This window comes from Diceros bicornis, chromosome 14 (assembly GCF_020826845.1).
Source record: "Diceros bicornis minor isolate mBicDic1 chromosome 14, mDicBic1.mat.cur, whole genome shotgun sequence".
NCBI lineage: Eukaryota > Metazoa > Chordata > Mammalia > Perissodactyla > Rhinocerotidae > Diceros > Diceros bicornis.
Window position 1 is genome coordinate 19,308,797 of NC_080753.1, and position 21,173 is coordinate 19,329,969.

The window sequence follows — 21,173 nt, forward strand, 5'->3', positions numbered from 1 at the left end:
TTCTTTACTTTGCCCTGGCCTAGTAAGTTTTACATAGCTCTGTCTTAAACAATCATGTTAGTTTTGAACACCACTAGCCCTCTTTAACCTTGGATCAAACAACATAAGAAGAGTTAAGGTCAGACACCAATGACTCTACATATTGGAGGATGAGCGTAGGAAGGCTAACTCCATTCAGTCTAAGAATCCTTTGAGAGAGTTTCTGATTCTGCTAATTGTGGAGGAGCTTGAATCTGACTAATCCTCCCGCAGATAACAATGATAAACTCTGGGAAAAATTAAGAAAATAAATTCTTTGACGCCCTAGAAAATGGCTAAAACAGGCAGAATCTGGAGGAGAATTTATTCTTCAAAGAAGGAAATTTTATTGGTTAAGATTCACATTTATACAGCTTTTTGCATGCAGGCACCCCCAATGTTTTCAGTGCAAGGAAGAGAGAACTCAAGCATAAATCTGCGGTTGTATTTTCTTGATGTATCACAGGGAAGAGTTTGGGATTGCCTGAGTGGCTGAAAATCAAGGGAGGAAATCCTGCAAAGGAAAGAGCCATGACTGATTGGGAGGCTGAGGGCTAGTGGTTCCAAAATCTGTGTATAAACACCTCTCCAATCTTTTGTCTGACCCATGAACTTTGCCTGAATGGGAGAAGACTCCAAGGAGCTTAGTGGAAAGGAGCAGGGGGAAGGCTGATTAAATTGAAGAGATATCTCAGCTGCTGCCCACCATAGTGAGGAGAGAATTTGAAGTTTGAGTCATGTCAATTAGAAGGGCTGAGAAAACTCTCGGGCATTCCACTGGAACCCCAGAGAGGTTGCGTCTTAGGAGTAAAGACTATGTCCCAGCACTAAGGGATTTACTTCGAACTAAGGACAAAACCAAAACAAAGCCTTCATAAATCCAATATGATCAAACAGTAATTTAACTACTCTAACAAAAGTTAACACTAGTTAGAGGAAAATAACAGAATATAAAATCTCTACAATGTAATAGCTACAATGTCTAATATACACCCCAAAATTACTGAACCTGTGAAAAAACAGAAAAGAGTAATCTGTAGACAACAGCAAAAGCAGTCAGTAGAATGAGAACAGACTTGAAGATGACCTGTATGTTATAATTCACAGACAGAGACTTTAAAGTGTTATTATACATTTGTTCAAGGATTTAAAGAAAAAATATGAACATGCAAAGAATCTCTGCAGAGAAATGGAAATTATATAAAAGAACCAAATGAAAATTCTATCAGTATTATATCCAAAATGAAAAATTTACTGGATGAGTTTAATAGCAGACTGGAGATGGTAAAAGAGTCAGAGAGAAAAACATTGAGAAAAATAAAGAGAGTTTTAGTGACCAATGGGAAAAATACCAAGCAGTCTAACATATGTACAATTAGTCTTTGAGGGACAGGAGAAGCACAGAAAAAATGTTTGAGAAACTAATGGCCCAAGATTTCTCAGATTTGGTTATCTAAAACATTACCTTACAGATCTAAAAAGCTTAGTGAACCTAAGCAGCATAAACACAAAGAAAACCAACATAAGCATATCACAGTCAAAATGTTAAAAAAACAAACAGAAAGAGAAAATATTGAAAACAGGCAAAGAAAAATAGACATGTTACTACAGGGGAACAACAATATGAAAAGTAGCTAATCTCTCATCAGTAAACACTGGAAACCAGAGATGATGTAACTGGGGCAAAATATTTGCAAAATACATATCCAACAAAAGACTTGTCTCCAGAATATGTAAAGAACTCTTACAACTCAATAATAAACAGACAAATGACTTGATTTTTAAAATGAGTAAACTCTTTGAATGAATATTTCACAAGAGAAGATATACAGATGACCAATGAATAAACGCAAAGGGGGTCAACATCATTAGTCATCATGGAAATGCAAACTAAAGCCACAATAAAATACCACTACATGCCCACCAAAATTAAAAAGAATGGCAACACAAAATGTTGGCAAGGATGTGGAGTAAACAAACTCTATTCATTGTTTGTGCAAGTGTAAAATGGTACAAGCCATTTGAAAGAGGTCCAACAGTAAACCTACATCGATATTAAATCCCAGCAATTGCACTCTTAGGTATTTACACCAGACAGATGAATATGAAAGCATATATTCAAAAAAGATATGTACAAGAATATTCATAGTAGTGTTATTCATAATAGCCCAAACACAGAATCAATTCAGGAGTCCATCACCAGGAGGATGATTAAACAAGCTGTGATATCTTGTATTCATACAATGGAATGACACTCAGTAATAAAATGAAACAAACTGTTGATACACGTAACAACACTGATGCATCTCAAAAACATTTTACTGAATAAAAGAAGCCTTAATCAAAAAAGCTTCCATTTGTATGAAATTCTAGAACAGGCAAAACTAATCTATGATTAAAACAACAACAACAAAAAAGAAGAGTAGCTGTTTCTGGAAGGGTGAGCGTAACTATGAAGGAGCAAGAGAGAACTTTCTGGGATGATAAAAATGCTCCATATCTTGATAGGAGTTGTATAAATGTTTGTACATTGTATAAATGAAATATATTATATAAATCACAGAAATGTATAAATATTTTAAAACTCATTGAACTGTACGTATAAGACTCCTGCATTTTACTCTATGTACATTTTATGTAAAAAAGAACCATAAACAAATATTGAAATCTAGTTAAAGATATGCATGCTAAGGTGTTTGGGATAAAGCGTATTGGTACCTGCAAATTACTCTGAGATGCACCAAAAATAGAATGGATTGCTAGATGGATGGAAGGATGAACAGGATGGGTAGATGAGATAAAGCAAATGTAGGTGGTGAGTATATGAGTGTTCACTATAATACTTTTAGCTTTTTGTATATTTAAAATTTTTCTTAATAAAATGTTGAAAAGAGACAATGGATTACAACTTTTAAAATGCTGAAAGAAAAAAGCTGCCAACCTAAATTCTATTTCCAGTAAAAATATCCTTCAAAATGAAGGCAAAACAGGGGACGGCCCCATGGCGTGGCGGTTAGGTGCTCGAGCTCCACTGCTGGTGGCCTGGGTTTGGATCTCGGGCACGCACTGAGGCACTGCTTGACAAGCCATGCTGTGGCGGCATCTCATATGAAGTAGAGGAAGGTGGACATGGATGTTAGCCCAGGGCCAGTCTTCCTCAGCAGAAAAAAAGAGGAGGATTGGCATGGACGTTAGCTCAGGGCTGACCATCCTCACCAAAAAAAAAAAAAAATGAAGGCAAAATAGAGGCTGTTTTGAAGAAAGAAGAGAATTTGTCACCAACAGATTTGCTCTGCAAGAAATGCTAAAGGAAGTTCTTCAGACTGAAGAGAAATGACACCAGATAGGAATTCAGATCTACAGGAGGATTGAAGAGCATCAGAAATTGCAAGTATAGAAGTAACTATAAAGATTATTTTTTTATTAATTACTTTAAAATTATAAATTACTTCTATATATTTTATAAAATTTTTGTATGTGTAATTCTATACATATTTTATATATTTATTAAATATATATTTGTATATAATTTTTAATATACTTTATATAATTTATATATAAATATATACATTTATATATAATTTATAAATTACAAATTTATAAATTACTTTAAAAGACAACTGACTGATTAAAGCAAAAATTATAATACTCTCTTGTGAGGTTTATAACGTATATAGTTGAAAAGTATAAACCAACAATAGCACAAAAGGCAGGGGTATAAATGGAATTATATTGTCATAAAATGCTTGCATTTTGTGCAAAATCACACAATATTAAGTCTAACGAGACTGTCATGTGTTAAGGATGCATATTGTAATCCCTAGAGCAAAGTCTCACAAAAAAATACAAATGGGTTGAGCTAAAAAGCCAAAACAAGAATCAAAATGAAACATTAAAATATTGGATTTAACCAAAGAAAGGAGGAAAACAGGAAGAAAAAAAGAACAAATAGAAGATAAGTAACAAAATGATAGTTTTAAATCAAACTATACCAATAATTACATTAATTATAAATAGACTAAACACTCCAATTGAGATTCAGAGGTTGATAAACTGGATAAAAAAGTGAGACCCAAATATATATACTGTCTAAAAGAGATACACTTTAAATATAAAGACATTAATAGCTTGGAGGTAAAAAATGGGAAAACATACACAATGCAAACAGTTAGTATTAAAAAGCTGGTGCGGCTGTATTTAATTTAAGTAGACTTCAAAACAAAGACGATTACCCGACATAAAGGGAAATGCCTTTAATTGATAAAATAGTCGGTTTCTCAAGCTGGTATAACAATGTGTTTGCACAAATAACAGAGCGTCATGAAAGTGCTAAAGGAAGAAATAAACGCACAATTATAGTTCAAGATTTAATACCTCTCTTTCAGTAATTGATAAGACAATTAGTCAAAAAATCAATACAGATATTAATATTTGAACAACGCCAACGATCACCTTGACCTATGTGATATGGGTAGAATAATATGCCCCCAAACTGCAGAATACAAGTTCTTTTCGAGTGCACGTGGAACATTCACCAAGATAAGACCATAAGTCTATCTAGACCACAAAACATGTCTCAGTAAATTTCAAAAGATTGAAATCTTATAGAGTATGTTCTCTGACCTCAACAAAATTAAACTAGAAATCAAAAATAGAATATCTAGAAGAGCTCCGAATATTTGGAAACTTAAAAACACACTTCTAATTGACCCATGGAATTTAAAAAATCACAACAGAAATTAGAAAATATCTAAACTAAATTTTAATAAAAATACAACACCTCAAAATTTGTGGAAAGCAGTAGAAGCAGTGCTTCAAATAAAATTTATTGCTTTAGATGCTATCTTATAATATTATATTAGAAAGATGATTTAAAAGCAATGATATAAACATCTAACTTAAATACAAAAAAAAGAGCAAATTAAATCTGAAGTAGAAAAAAGGAAATAATAAAGATAAGAGCAGAAAGCAACAAAATAAAAAGCAGAAAAGCAAGACAAAATAAATAAGTCAAAAGTTTAATACACTGCTTAAAAAACAAACAAAAAAAGGCAAGTCACAGACTGGGAGAAAATATTCACTGTGTATATCTGACAGAAGACTTTATCCATAATATATAAAGTTCTACAAATAATGAAAAGACAAGCAATACAATAAAAAAAAAATCATGAAAGAGTTGAACAGATATTTCATGAAAGAAGTTACACAAATGGCCAACAGCACCTGAAAAGCTGCTAAACATCGTTAGTCATTAGGGAAATGCAAATTAAAGTCACAGTGAGATACCATTTCACAACCACTAAAATGACTACAATTAAAAAGTTTAACACCACCAATGTTAGAGAAAATACAGAGCATATAGGACACTGATACATTGTTAGTGAAAGTGAAAAATGACACAGCCACTTTGGAAAATTATTTGGCATTTTCCTATAAAGTTAAACATACATTTTCCAAATGATCAAGCAATTCTATCCCTAGACATTTACTCAAGATAAATGAAAAAATATCTATCCACCCAGACTTATACAAGAACGATCACAGTGGCTTTTTTCACAACAGTCCCAAACTTGAAAGAACCCAATGTCCATCAACAGAAAAATGGATAAACAAATTGCAACGTATTCATACAAAGGAATATTACTGAGTAGTAAAAAAAAAATTAACTACTGACCCACAACAATGTGGAGAAACTTCAGTGCTAAGCAAAAGAAGCCAGATACAAAAGAGCACATACTATGTGATTCCCTGTAAGTGTAAATCAGTTGTAAATCAAGTAAAACTGATCTATAGGGAAACAATTAGAATGGTAGTTGTCTCTTGAGGAGTGGGATGGGGATTGACTGGAAAAAAACACACGAGAACTTTCTGGAGTGTTGGAAGTGTGGGTTACATAAGTTTATGGATTTATCAAAAGCCATTGACCTGTATGCTGATTTGTGTATTTCACTCTATGTAAATTTAACTTTAATAAAGGAATTGTGTACAAATATTGAACTCTAATTAGCATGTTTACTTTTCTCAATAGTATGGGCCCAAGTATCTGAATTCAATTCTAAAGGCGATTCCCTTTTTCTTTTTTTAATTTTTTTCCAGTTTTATTGAAAAATAATTGACATACATCACTGTATAAGTTTAAAGTGTACAGCGTGGTGGTTTGATTTACATATATTGTGATGATTACCACAATAGGTTCAGCTAACGTCCATCTTCTCAAATAGATACAACAAAAAGGAAAAGAATTTTCTCCTTGTGATGAAAATACTTAGGATTTACTCTCTTAACAACTTTCCTGTATGTCATACAGCAATGTCTAATCAACAAAAAACAAAACAAACAAACAAACACAAATTTATAAAGTTGATTCTTACATGGTGCTGCTTGAGAACTGCCTCTGAATCCTTACTGCTGCTGTCTTATTTCAGGCCACCTGTCTTCAGTCTTGCTCTCTGTTAATCTTTCACCTACTTTGCAGCTAAAGAGACCTTGCTACTCAAGGTGTGGTCAGCAGACCAACAGCATCAACATGCCCTGGGGAATTGTTAGACTTGCAGAATTTCAAGCCCAGCCTCTGATCTCCCCTGCATTTTAACGAGATCCTCCGGGACCCTCATGCCCATTAAAGTCTGAGGAGCACTAGTACACCTCACAGAGGCACAGTGAAGGGTAAATACAATGTCAAGTGAAGGCACCGTGCTTGGCATATAATAGAGATTCAATAAGCTATCTATGTCTTGATGGGAGGGGCACACCGGTGTGACAAACAGGAAGAAAAATTGTCATGGCAAAATAACATTTTTAAAGTTGATGTTTCTTAAATCATGTTGCAATAAATATGAGTACTCCATGAATTTGCAAGTGTGCTGGCAAACACTGTGGAAAAACAGCAGCTCAATTTTCTGTGAAATAACAGAACAACAGCATTGGTTTATATCTAGCTCTTCTCCAGAAAAGAGATTGGAGGCAGCCCTGATAACAGTGACGGAAAATATTGAAACATAATCTACGCCTCCTCAGAGTGGGAACAGCCTAACAGCCCATGAAGATTGAGCAACCTTGTCCTAGCTTCCCCTCTCCTCTCTCATCTTCCTCTGTCTACACAGATGGGCCTCGCAGGCACTGCGTCATCGTGGCTGCTCAGCTGTCAGTCAGCTGCTTGAGGTCAGCCAGTGTCCACACGTGGCTGCTAATATTTCATTATTTCCAACAATGAGTAAAATATAACTTATTCACTCCTTTATCTTGAGAGTGAAAAGAATATAAATTATTAATACTGAGGAACAAGGACTAGGAACATGTGAAATATAGACTTCTATTTCTCAAAAGTGTGGCAGATTTGTCTTGTAACAAAAAACGAAGAAATTAATATGCTGAAAATAGTATCCTCGCACCATATTTAGATGCATCTAAACAAACTATTGTTTAAAGTGCGGGGCCGCCCCGTGGCTTAGCGGTTAAGTGCGCGCGCTCCGCTGCTGGCGGCCCCGGTTTGGATCCCGGGCGCGCACCCATGCACCGCTTCTCCGGCCATGCTGAGGCCGCGTCCCACATACAGCTACTAGAAGGATGTGCAGCTATGACATACAACTATCTACTGGGGCTTTGGGGGAAAAAAAATAAAGTGCAAATTTTTCATTGCTATGAAACTAAATAAAATTTTAAAAAAATAAATAAATAAAGTGCAAATTTTTCATTGCTACTATGTCAAATCATCTTTCCTTGTGTTTTTGTTCTTTCTGTTGCTCCTGGTCTTATTAACATGTTAATGTGTTCTGCATTTTTAAAATTATTATTTGATACTCTGTATCTCAGACTGGTTGAGCAGCTCTGGTTTCCATGCAAAGTTATGCCTTTCATTCCATGAGATAAAGAATCGTCAGGGCTTGGAAACCCTTTTTACATTGGTAATTACTCTCAATCTGAAGCTGATGAATAAGAGGAGGGGGAAGAGAGAAGAGTTAAACCCAAAGTTCCTAATTAAAACAGTTAATATTACCCAGATTGTCAGCCAGAATGTAAGGAATGGGGAAGCTCCATCTGGCGTCGGAGTCTCTCAGGGCGTTTCTGGATTTCTGTAGAAACAAAGGCAAAGATGACTAGGAAGGCTGATCCTCGAGGTCTCCTTGGCCTCCTCCTTCGCTAGACTCTCACACCACGAGCAACCTGTCACACAATTCAAACAATTTCATAGCATTTGTCTTCTGATTATAAGGGTGATGAAAGTTGATTATAGGCAATTTGGAAAATTTAGAGGAATTATTAACAACAAAATAAAGGAGACTTGCAGTTCCTAAAAACTGAGATAGACACTAAACATATTGGTGCATTTCCTTCTCTCTCATTCTTCACATGTTAGGAAAATTGGGTGGACAAGCAAAGTAATAATTATAGACTCTTTTGTACTGTTTCTAATTTTTTCATCTGTTTTTGTCATGACCAACCACGGTGGGCGTTCTTGTGGGTACAGATTGTAGATTAGATTCTTCATCTCCTTCACAGTGCCCACCTCAGGGCCGGACACAGAGCGGAGGCTCACAATCCTATGACACATCCGGTCCTAAGGATCACTGTTGTGTCATTGGCAGCTACTCACCCGCAGGAGGATGTCCCCTTGAAACAGGTCCAAGCCTGCAGCTAGACATGGATTTTTAAAAAGAAATATTTGAATGAGTGTTAATAAAAGGTATCTCTCGTAATAAAATTAATCTTTTCCATTGTAAATCTTTCATTGTTAATCGTTATGTGGCGAAACTCGTTTTGAAATAACGCAAAAATTCCCTCTAATCGAGGGTGGGTGCAGAGTGCAAAGTGGGTGCAGCCACTATGGAAAACAGTACAGAGATTCCTCAAAAAAATTAAGAATAGAACTACCATGTGATCCAGCTATTCCACTGCTGGGTATTTATCCAAAGAACATGAAAACACAAATGTGTAAAGATACATGCACCCCTGAGTTCATTGCAGTATTGTTCACAATAGCCAAGACTTGGAAGCAACCTAGGTACCATCGAGGGATGAATGGATAAAGAAGATGTGGTATATATACACAATGGAATACTACTCAGCTGTAAGAAATGATGAAATCCAGCCATTTGCGACATCATGGATGGACACTCAGGGTATTATGCTAAGTGAAATAAGTCAGAGGGAGCAAGTCAAATACCATATGATCTCATTTATAAGTAGAAGATAAAAACAACAACAAACAAGCACATAGAGACAGAGATTGGATTGGTGGTTACCAGAGGGGAAGGGGGGAGGGAGGAGGGCAAAAGGGACGATTACGCAAGTGTGTGGTGATGGATTGTAATTAATCTTTGGGTGGTGAACATGATGGAATGAATCTACACAGAAATCGAAATATAATGATGTATACCTGAAATTTATATGATGTTATAAACCAATGTTATGGCAATAAAAAAAAGAAAGAAAGAATCTTTCGTAGGGGTTGGTGATGCTAAATTTGCAGCCAGAAAAATTCTAGAATTCAATAAAAATTTGATCATCTTATTGTCAAAAAAAAAAAAAGAAGGGATCTTATTGATCATTGACTTCAAACCTCTCATACTTCAGGGGACGAAACGGAGTCCTGAGGCAGGAAGTGATGTACTAGGTGGTCAGTGGCAGAGCGAGCATTAGAACTCCTGACTTCCCATCCAGGACCCTTCTTGCCATTGTACCATCCTGCCTCCTGACCCTAGGTAAACGGGTTGATTTTGCTCTTTCCCATGGAAAAGGAGTGGTACCCTCCAAAGCCAAGTTCAAGGGGCTGCCTTTCTAATAAAGACCAGGCAAATATGGAGAGATCCATTCAGACTTGGATCTCCAAACATCTGCTGTCAGGAGTTTAGCAGAATATACTTTCTCCTTGATGTCATTCCTTAATTCTGGCCTCATACGGTTTCTGAAAATAAGGTCCTTAATAGGGAAGATCCTTGTGGGAAAACTTGAGGAGCATTGAAAAATGTCACTTCTTATCACAACCCTCATGTGTGATAAGCAGCCTCCCCTATAAAACACAAACAAGTCCAGACAGGATCATTGGATTGTACTTCATCCTGAGGACAGCCCCTGATTTCCAGCTGGGAAATCAAGCTAGAGAATGATCACCACAGCCTCACGTGGTAACAGGTCCCATTGGCAAAGCCTACGGTTCATTCAGGAGCTGGGTTCAGTCTCTGTAAATGACATCATGGAGGTGTCAGGTTTTAGAAGTCATCCTGGTTTCACTTACTAATGACTAACTAAGGCTGTCCCTGCATCACCCCCTTCCTCATGCACACATTTCCTAGATTTGCTTAACTTCCATAACCCTAACCTATTCCTATGGTAACAGCACAATTAAACAACAACACAATGATACCACGGGCCCACTGGCACTAGGACCTGGGTGTTGAATTGTATTTTCAGTAGGTGTACTATGTGCTGGTCCATCCACACTCTTACCTAGGCTTGTCATGAAAAAAAGTATGCATTTCCTGACACCTGGCCTGGATTAAGGATGGGGGTCTGGGGAGGGGTCTTCCAGAGCTATGTAGAAAAGGCCACCTGACCATGGCCCCAGTGGTTGGACAGCATGGATGGGGTCACAGAGGGTGAGAGAGTGCAGCAGGAGAGCACTTCACAAAGAAGTACAAATCCATTGAAAGCAAGCCTCACTCTATTCACTACCCAATTTTTTCATGCAGCATATCCCTATTAAATGCCTAATGTGTCCTAGGCATTGTTCTAGATGCCAGGGTCATAGCAGAGACTAAAACAAAGCCCTCAGGGAGATGACACTCTTGAATTGGGAGGGAAGGGAGACAAATAAATAAATATAGAGTATGACAGATGGTGAAAAGTAAAATTGAAAAGAAAAACATAAGGTAAGGAGAAAAAGAGTGCTGAGGTGTGGGAGGGTTGATCTTTTATAAAAGGTAGTCAGGGAAGATCTCTCTGAGGAGGTGGCATTTAAGCCGAAATCCAATGGAATGGGAATGAAGAAAGTATTGAAGGCAGAGGCAACAGCCAATAGAAATGTCCTGGGGCAGGAAAGCCTTGATGTCCTAGAGCAGTGCTTCCCAGACTTCAGCCTCAGAATCCCCTGGAGGGCTTGTTCAACACAGATTGCTCAGCCCGACCCCCAAGGTTTCTGAGTCAGTAAGTCTGGGGTGGGGCCTGAGAATTTTCATTTCTAACAAGTTCCCTGATGATGCTGATGATGCTGGTTGGGCAACCACACATTGTGAAACACTTTTGTAGAGGAATAGCCATGAGGTCAGGGTGGCTGGAGAGCTTGAGTAAGTAAGGAGTTGAGTAATAAAAAATAGGTCTGAGAGGTGGCTGGCGTCAGATCATCTCAACTTTAATGTGCCTAGGAATCATCTGGGGTCTCTCAAAATGGAGATGCTGATTCTGTAGGTCTGGAGTGGGGCCCAAGATGCTGCATTGCTAAGACAGCTCTTGGATGGTACACGTGATGTTGGCCTGTGGACCACACTGAGAATCAAGGCTCTATGGCCTTTAGTTTGTGTTGGATAAGAAGTCATTGGAAGATTGGATCAGAGAAGTGACATGGTCTGTATGGTATTAAAAGGAGCTCTTTGTCTACTTTGTGAAGAATAGCGTGTACGGGGTGAGGGCAGAAAGGGAGGAGCAGTTATGAGGCCACTGCAGGGACCAGGCCAGAGAGGAGGCGGTGTGGGCCATGGGAGGAGAAGAGAAAGCGCTGGAAAGTCACAACTTGTATATAATTTGATGCTAGATCTAATAGCGTTTGCTGACAGATTGTGTGTAAAGTGTGAGAGAAACACAAGTGTTAGGGGTAGCTCTGAGGTTCTGAGATAAAGAGCTAGAAGGAGCTGCATTTACTGAAATGAAAAAGATTGAGAGGAGCAGGTCTGGGGTCGAAAGGTTAAATCAGCATGGTAAGGCATGGAGAGAAGATAGAAAAACGTGACAACTTTCTCTGTATGATTTCCCCCACCAATTTGTGATTTAGAATCTCACTATGTGTCTAACCCAATCAATCCTGGTAGCTTGGTTGGAATGACCTCAAAAGAGAATGGATCCACACGGTAAATTTTCTTCACTGGGGTCTCAGTTCAGGGATGGTGGCGGAGCTGAAGAGCAAGAAATGGCTCTAAGGTAAAAGATTTAATTTTTACTAGATAAATAAGGATGAGACTAGGAAAATCCAGGCCTAATCCAGGGGAAATAATTTAATCTAATCTGTGCCTAACAAGATGTCCAGGAGATTCTGATGTTCAAGTTTGAGAAGCACTAATCCGACACCAAGGCTTTCCTGCCTCAGGACCCTTAAAGTACAGCAGATCCTCTGAATTACATATACCTTGACTGTCTGACTCTAAAGAGAGATAATTTGATGCCTGGTTCTGAAGTCACCCATATACCCTGCTAAACTATTTCTACTCTGCCCATGCAGCCATTCTCAAGCTCTTCCAGTTAAATATCAACTAGCCTGCCTTTCCTATAAATGCGACAAAGCCAGAGGAATTTAACTCTTAGGTATGGGGTTTTATAGTTTTGTAGTCTTCAAATAGCACTGAGCTATTGAGCTATGAATCAGGAGACCTGGAGGTGAGCCCCGTCTCTGCCATCTGTGATTTTGGGTGAGTCATGTTAATTAAAAAGAGCCTCCCATTCCTTCCTGCAAAATGACATGGTACTTACTCCACTACAGGATTTGACAAATAAATATGCAATTGGATTTGAAAGCTTTTGTAAACTATAAGGTATTTATGGTCATGAATACTTTTGTTTCCCACCAATCCTAACCAAAGACACCCAGAATGTAGAGGTTTCTCTCTCCTTTTAGAAGCAAGATAAGAGATGGAAAAGAGAGATGATAACTCAGCTTCTCTGTCCTCTCGATGATGAAGATTTCCTCAAGAAACGTGTTTGTGGACAAGATGTCGAAACGGAACCACCTTTAGAACGATTTTCTCTAAGTTCCGAGCAAACAGTTGTTAGTGCCTATGATGGGCCCGTAGAGAGGTTGGGGTTTTTTCCCAACTAAGTATAACCAAAGGCATATTCCTTATATTTTTCTTTAGAAAGAAGAATAATCATCCATTTTTTCCCTGTTTTTCAAAATGGAAACTGAAAAAATGAAATTTTCATAAATAAATATCTCGTTATATATTTCTAGATCGATTGAGCACTAATTAGTTCTCCTAGAAAATTTGGTCTAACCATCATTCTCTTTCCACATTTCCACTTTTCAGAAACTCTGCAAATTCTAATAAAGCACCAACAAATATTTCTCCGCTAAAGTTACCCAATACCATATTATGAAGGTAAGAGTTTTTCAGCAATTCTATCACAGAATTTAAAATTATTTCAAGGCATTAATAATGTAAAAATTGAACCCACCTAAATTGATTTCTGAAATATCCTTCTGTTCATCAAAATCTGTCTCGTGGACTGGTAAAAGTAGGAAAAAATTGTTATTAGTCTTGCTGAACAAAAGAGAAAAAATTCAGAAACACTCTATGCATTTCAATTGATTCTTACCATTTCCTTCAGAAAGATGCTTAATCTGAAAGGAAATAAATAGACAGAAAATGGATCGTGTATACTAGTATTAGTATTTCTAAATACCCTGAAGAGCAGAACTCAACTTACCGATACAGCTGCTATGTAGGCAAAAAGCAAGATGAAAGAGAGAATGCAAGTAGCTCTACTCCAAACCATTGTTGCGAGTGAATAGATTTTAGCAAAGACACCTTGTGATAAATACCATTTGGACCTTGCCCTGGTTGGCATATTAGAACTTTGACCCTTCCATACATGTAGCATTAAAAAAAAGTAGTCAAAATGTCATTGATCCTTTTGAGGACAGATACTAAACTTAACATAAAAGCTCAAGTTCCAGGGATCAGGGAAAAGTTGGGAAAAGTTTGAAAAAGTTAATACTGAGATGAGCATATAAAAATCAATAACATTCCCATACACCAGCAATAACTGCTCATATAATATAACAGATAAAAGATCCATTTCACAGTAGAAATAAAAACAATCTATAAAATGATTATAAAGTACTTAAATCTAATAAAAACTGAATTAGAGTTTTATGGAAGTGATATAAAGCAATTATCGAAGGACATAAAAAATCTGTGTGTCTATACACATATATACATATATATCTATATATATGAAATATTCATGGATGGGAAGACTCAGTATAATAAAGATGGTCTTTACGTAGGTATTAGTCTATAAATTCAATGTTATTCCAATAAAAATCTTAACAAAGTTTTTGTGGAAGTTGACAAACTGACAAATTCTTTCTGAAATTCACATGAAAGCGTAAACCTCCAAAAATAGATGAGAAAATTCTGAAAAGGAAGAACAAGAAGAAAAGAACTGCCCTAGCAAAATATCAAAAATTTTTATAGTTATGGTAGATATTGCCAAAAAAGAACGAACAATGGGTCTATAGACTAGAATAAAAAATATCAAAACAGATGCAAGCATATATGGGGATTTCATATAGGAGAGGAACCAAAAAATCAATAGGAAAACTTTGGTCTTTTCCATAATGATGTTGGCACAATAGCATTTCCATATGAGGAAAAAATTAAATTCTTACACCATTCACAAAAATAAACTCTGGATGGTTTAAAGATGTAAATATGAAAATCTAAACTTTGAAAAAGAAAACATAGGAAAACACCTTTAACTTTGAGGTCAGAAAAGATTGCTTTAACAAGAAAAAAAATCACAGAAATCATAATAAATTTGACTATATCAAAACGTAAACTTTTTGGTGACAAAAGACACAACAATATAGTTAAAAGACAAGCCACAGATGGAAGAAGATATTGATACTGCATCTAATTGAATAAGAGTAAGTTACCCAGGGTTTGTAAAGGAATTCCTACAAATCAGTAAAAAAAAGAGACGTGATCTAAAAGAAAAATGGACAAAAAATATGAACACGAAATTCACGAGAAAGAAAACCCAAATGGCCAATAAACACATAAAAAGATATTCAACTTCACAAGTAATTAGAAAATTATCAATTCAAACAACAATGAAACGCTGCCTCAAGCTCAATTTGGCCTAAAGGAAGAGGTCTGACAATACCAAGTGTCGACAGGAGCGTAAGGGAACAGGAAATCTTACACGGTGTGGGTGGGACAGCAATTTGATGATAGAATGCTGAAATGTGCATAATTTATAAGCTAGAAATTCCACTTCTAGGTATATACCCACAGAAATGCACACATATGTACACAAAGTACTATATAATATATTCATTGCAGTATTTTTTTGTAATAGTAAAGAACTGGAAAAATGTGTGTATGCTAGAAGAAAAAATAAACTATGGAATATATGCAGTCATGCATGTTTAACAACTAGATCTCTAAAAAAACAAGCCCTTCTTTGTAGTGTTTGCTGATTTCCAGGCTATAAATACTGCACCACGGTCAATTTCAAGCTACCAACACTACATCACTGAACGCAGTGCTGGGAAGAGATGTGCACCGTGAGCTCCACCTGCCCAAGCACAGGACTGCATATGTTTGCACACCCTCCTTCTGTTGCATGCATGGGGTGAAGGCACCTTGGTAAGGGGCAATCCTCAAGATCTAGAGCCTGCATGTCTCCACCTCAGACCGACTACCAGGGCAAGTGGACTAGTCCTGATGTCAGAAGAGTATATCCTGTCAGAAAAGCATTTCCGGAGGCAGAGAGTGGGGCTTCCTGCGCTACGAAACAGGAGGCGTGACAGCAGGGGGCCAGCTTCTGCAGCTTACTTCCATTTTACCACAGCTATTGACAGTGAGGTTGTAAGAGAAGGTATAGAGTCATCTCCCAGCCTGTCTAACCACTGGAAGCCACCAGTGTTTTCCAAAAAGAACTGAACTTGCTCAACAGCTAAAAGGGCTTAGGTTAGCAAATACAATCTATATGATTAAAACATGGGTGGGAGGGACTTGATAAACATGAACTTAATGAGAATAATTGGCTCTAAGTATAGGGGAGGAAAACACAGGAGACCTTTATTTCTTGAATGTACTGTTTGGTTTTTCTCAAATTATGAAACAATGGTGACAAAAATGAATATTTGTTAATTTTGGAGGCCAAGAAGTAGGGGTTTAGGACTCCGTTACTTTGTTTTCTTAAGAAAGGGCAATACTCTTGTTTTGGTACTGCTCTCTACTAATCTCAGACGTTAGGATCAAACAGGTAGTAGTAGGGCTGTTTAATTCTTTCCACCCTCCCCTGCCTCCAGCCAGATCTGTTTTTGTCTTTCCCTTCCTTCTTAATATGAACAATATAATATAATGATGGCTTTGGAGTCAGATAGACAGGAATTGAAATCCTTCTACCGTTGACTACCTGTCACATTTTGAGCATCTGCTTTCCATGTGTAAAATGGATAGCGGTGCCTACTTCATGGGGCTAATGTAAGGATCCAATGGGGTAACGTATGTAAACCACAGGTACCGGAAACACAGGACGCACTCAATAAACTATAGTTCCTTCTATCCAAGCACACTACCTCCTAGCAAAGGACAGGCAATAAGAACTCAGATCTCAGCACGCTCCTTGCTCAGCGAACCCTGCGGACGGGAGCATAGGTCTTCAGCAGACACAACTTGCCCCCGGTGATTTTCCTTTTATGATCTTGATTGTGGGTGTTAATTAGTTACCAGTTATTTGCAATCCTAGGCACTTCATGTCCCAGAGTATCAAGTGAGTGAGGCTGGAGACTTAAATCCTAGGTTTGAAGGGTTTATGGCTTTGTAGTTACAAGGTAGATTATGCACTCTGCTGGGCAAGGTCCACGTTTTATTTTCTGTATCTCCCCCAGTGTCTGGTGCATAGTAGGCAGTTAGAGATCATGTTGGATGAAATACAGTAAAATCTAATTTTCTTTGAAGGTATTGGATGCAGTGACTTGCTTTGATGTCAGTGAGAGCATTTTATAAACTGAAAATTGGCAGCGTGAAGATTGGAAGAAAAAGCCATTGGCAGGTGGGACGAGGGAAAACTCTCCCCTAACTGTTGTAGGGCACTCTCCAGCCCAGGCCAGGACCCACTCGGGACTGAGCTAGGAGGCTGGCGAAGTCCTCTCCCCACAACCTCTTCTTGGGGCTGTTCCTTGCCCTCTGCTTCCTCCACTTCTACCCTCTTTCAAGACACCCGTCCTTCTGCTTCATTCACAGAGCTCTGCTCTCAACTGTTAACCTCTAAAAAAACTAACTGCCTTTGCTGTTCCTCTGGGCAATCAACATATTAACAGGGACTCAAAGGCGATTAGAGTAAGAGTTGGCAAACTTTTTCTATGAAGGGTCAAAGAGTAAATATTTTAGGCTTTGCAGACCATAGGGTCCCTGTCTCAACTTTTTAAGTCTGCTGTTGCAGCAGGAAAGCAGTCATAGACAGCAACTAAAGGAAAGAGTGTGGCTGTGTTCCAATAAGGCTTTATTTACAAAAACAGGTAAAGGGTCATAGTTTGCTGACCCTGGGTTTTAGAGACTTGACCCCCCCAGATGGTGGAGATTGAGATAGTAATAACTGTAACAGGAGTAGCAGCAGCAACCGACATGTACATGGTTCTTACTGTGGGCCGGGCACTGTTCTAAGGATCTAGAGCGTAATTACTCATTTCATCCTCACAATAATTATTTGAAGTAGGCACTACTATCATCCCCATTTTACAGATTAAGAAATGGAGAGACAGAAAGATTAAGAAACCTGCCCAAGGTCACACAGCTCCTGGCAATGCTCCTAGAATACCACCCGAGACGCAGCTTTCTCTACCTAGGAGTGGTGCCGGCAGCCTAGGGGTGAGGCCTCCATCATCAAGCTACAGCATGCAGGGCCCCATGTTCCACATGGTTCCATCTCCAACAGTTTACTAAGAAGACTTAGCTTCTAGGAAAACAGTTCCCAAGCTACAGAGTCTTTCAAAATCCCCTAGGAAGCTTGTGAAAGTACAGATTCCTGGGCCTGGAATAGGGAAATTTTGATTCAGGTCGGAGAGTGAGAGCCAGGAATCTGCGTTTTTAATGAGCACCCCCGTGATACCAATGCAAGTAGTCTGTGGAATACGCTTTGATAAACAAGGCTCTAGGGAATTTATGTTAACCGGATGCTTCCACTCCCATTATGGTTATTAGATAGCTTCCCCCTACTTCCCTTTTTATAAGAAACTCAAAAGACCGCAGCAGCCTCCAGTTTCCTAGTGGGGACATATCAGGTATTAAGACTTAGAGAGATCTTCCATGCAGAAATCCACTTCAGAACACCTCCAGGAACAGCCTCTCTGGAGATGGCTTGAGAACCTGCATTTTTAATGAGTATGGGAGTGAATCCTATATGGAAAATGTGAGATCCACTGAGCTTTGCAGAAAACTCTGTTTTGGGCTATGCGAAGACCCCGTTGTGCCCATGGGCCCCACTGGAGAGCCAAGCAGAGACTTCTTATTCTCCCAGGCACTGAGGTCCCTGATAAGCTACTCTCCATGTCCAGGTGGGCATTCAGTGGGTTTGGATTCAGCTTTTCCTCCTCTATGAGACCTAAAGAACACATTGTGGCCCATCTTTCATGGTGTGGGGGAGAATCAGACAAGAGGCTTACTTCATTTTTTGCCAATTCTCTTCCTACCTATTGAACCCCCCTAGAGTACTTGATATTGAAGCAGACTCCGCTGAGAGCTACAAGATTGTCCCCTGATTTCAGGAAAAGTCTCTAACATCTGCTAATTACAAGAGTTACTGCTGTCCAAAGGCCAAGTTGGACCATGGCATTTGAGAGGAAAGACTGAACACGTGGGAATAGTTGAGTAAAGGGAAGACATAATTGGGATGGGCTATTCTCTGAAAGGAAATGTGATTCTAAAGAGGAAGAAGTCTAGCTGTTTACTGTCAAATGATAAAACTAACACAATTTAGTAACAAGGTTGATGTCCTTTATTCAAAGGAAAACAATCCATGGATTGGGGGAGTCTAGTGCCTCACGAGCAATGGAGCCCTGTTCCCAAGAACATGGGGCAAGCGTGAGTTTAATAGAGCGTTAGAAGAGGCAACAGGGAAACAAGGTGAGATTGGCTGGGGTTGCATATCCAACCTTATTTAGAAAGATCAAGGAACAAGGAAGTAAGTATGGAGCCCATAGTTGGCTTGGCATTCGGGGATTGGCTATGTATATACTGGATATACTGCATTTCTGGTCAAGGGGAGCATTTACAGGAACATGAAAGTTTGGTTTGTTGACATGGTACACCAGACAGGAGTGGCTGCATCTGGGGCCTAGAAATTTATTTCAACACTACTGTGCCTGAAGTTAGGGTACAAGGAAACATGCTTAAATTGCAAAAGGGACACTTAATTGTTAGATACAAAGACTTTCCTGGTCATCTGAGGATTCTTGGATTCTAAAGTGTCTTAAGGAGGGAGACAGTGTTAGTCATAGAGAATAATGCCAAAGCTGTAGGCTGGCGGTGAGGCAAGCGTGGACAGATGAAATTCTTCAGAGAGATGGTGTTGGAGAAAGAATAGGTGGGGCTTGGTTTGGGGCTTTTTCTTTGTCCTGGGAGAAGTCATTCAGTGTTGAGGTCATTTAATGGAAGCAAGATGGTGGTAAGTCCCATATGTAACTTGATCCAGAGAACAAGCAGCTCAGCCCTCTTGGAAAACAAATGGGAATTGTTATCCCATTTCCCTTTGAAAACCACAAAATTGTTTTTGGTGCAACTGATTCTTTTATGCAAGTGGCCAGCAGCTCTGTTCATGGCCACTTGCATTATCTGATACTTCAACAGGAATCTGAGTTAACACAAGGGGAAGGTATGAGGAGGGCCTGTGGGGGGCATTATTGGAAATTCTAAGGGTAATTGGCTCAAGTAAATAGACTAGCTAAGGAAGCTTCCTGAATTAGTAGCAGGTCTGTTTATGTTCATATGTGGAATCAAAATTTTAAACATAAGTTGATCTTCTCATTACCAGTGGGGAAGACTACAGTGGCAGTCACTTCCCAAAGCAATGCCACATATCACACACTAATAGGACAGCTTTGCACAGACATGCAAACAGGAATGGCAGTCACTGATAACCTGTGAGCAGATGGGCTAAGTCACTACACACCAGGAAAGGAAGAAAACCAACCACGCCTTGGTGTTTCAGTTGAATTTCTGGGAAGAGCAGTTTACTAACCCTCTACCAAGTTCTCTACCTTGAATGGCATTTCTTCTTATTCAAATAATAACAATTATTATGATAACCAGTTGACTTATCACACATTTATTACCTGGCAGGCACTGTGTAAAATGCTTTACATAAGCTATTTCATTTAATTCTCATAACAATCCCTTAAGGTAAGAATTGTTGCCCTCATTTTATAAAAGACTGAGCTCAGAGAGGTTGTATATAGTACCCAGAACCTGAGAAAGATCAAAATAGAGAAATGAGTGTAATGATGTGGTTCCCTTTCCAGGGCAGTCTCCATTCTCAGTTGATTAGCTATACTGATATATTGTATTCGTTCACTCATTTGTTCGTCGCTGCATTCATCCATAAAATTTTTATTGAGTGCATCCCCTGTGCCAGGCATTGTGTTAGGCACTGCAGAGACAGCCACACACCAGACAGACACTGACACCGCCCCTGCCTTCAGGGAGCTTAGATAGAGCTGAACATCATGGGGAGGCGTGCATCCACCAGCGTTTTGGTAGATCTCAAAGTAAAGATAGATCAACAGGTAAATAGATGAATAAATTGTGATATATTCGTAGATCACAATAGACTCCTACTAGAATAGAGTAGAATACACAGTAGAATACTGTCACCACAGAATACTACTCAACAATGAAAAAGAATTGAACTACTGATACGTACAACATGAACAAATCTCAAAAGGATTATGCTAAGTGAAAGAAGCCAGATACAAGACCATATGCTGTGTAATTCCACTTATATAAAATATTAGAAAAGGAACAACTATAGTAATAGAATCCAGATCAGCAGTTGCCAGGGGCCAAGGTTGGGAGTAGAAGGAGATTGACTACAATGAGCAAGAGGAAACTTTTGCGGGTAATGGAAATATTCTATATCTTGATTATGTTGGTGGTTATGCAACTGTATAAATTTGCCAAAACTCAAGGAATTGTACACTTAAAATTGGTGAATTTTATTGC

General features: G+C 38.5%; 1 protein-coding gene across 1 annotated transcript in view; it reads right to left on the minus strand.

The window, feature by feature from the left end:
* Positions 1-13,716, minus strand: part of MEP1A (meprin A subunit alpha) — a 37,134-nt gene extending 23,418 nt beyond the window's left edge. The window contains exons 1-5 of the mRNA XM_058553947.1: positions 13,648-13,716; positions 13,537-13,561; positions 13,396-13,446; positions 8,612-8,652; positions 8,015-8,090 (exon numbers count right to left, since the gene is read on the minus strand). Of these exons, the coding sequence (XP_058409930.1) occupies positions 8,015-8,090; positions 8,612-8,652; positions 13,396-13,446; positions 13,537-13,561; positions 13,648-13,716 (262 nt within the window). The remainder of the gene's footprint in view (positions 1-8,014; positions 8,091-8,611; positions 8,653-13,395; positions 13,447-13,536; positions 13,562-13,647) is intronic.
* Between the last annotated feature and the right edge of the window lie 7,457 nt (positions 13,717-21,173).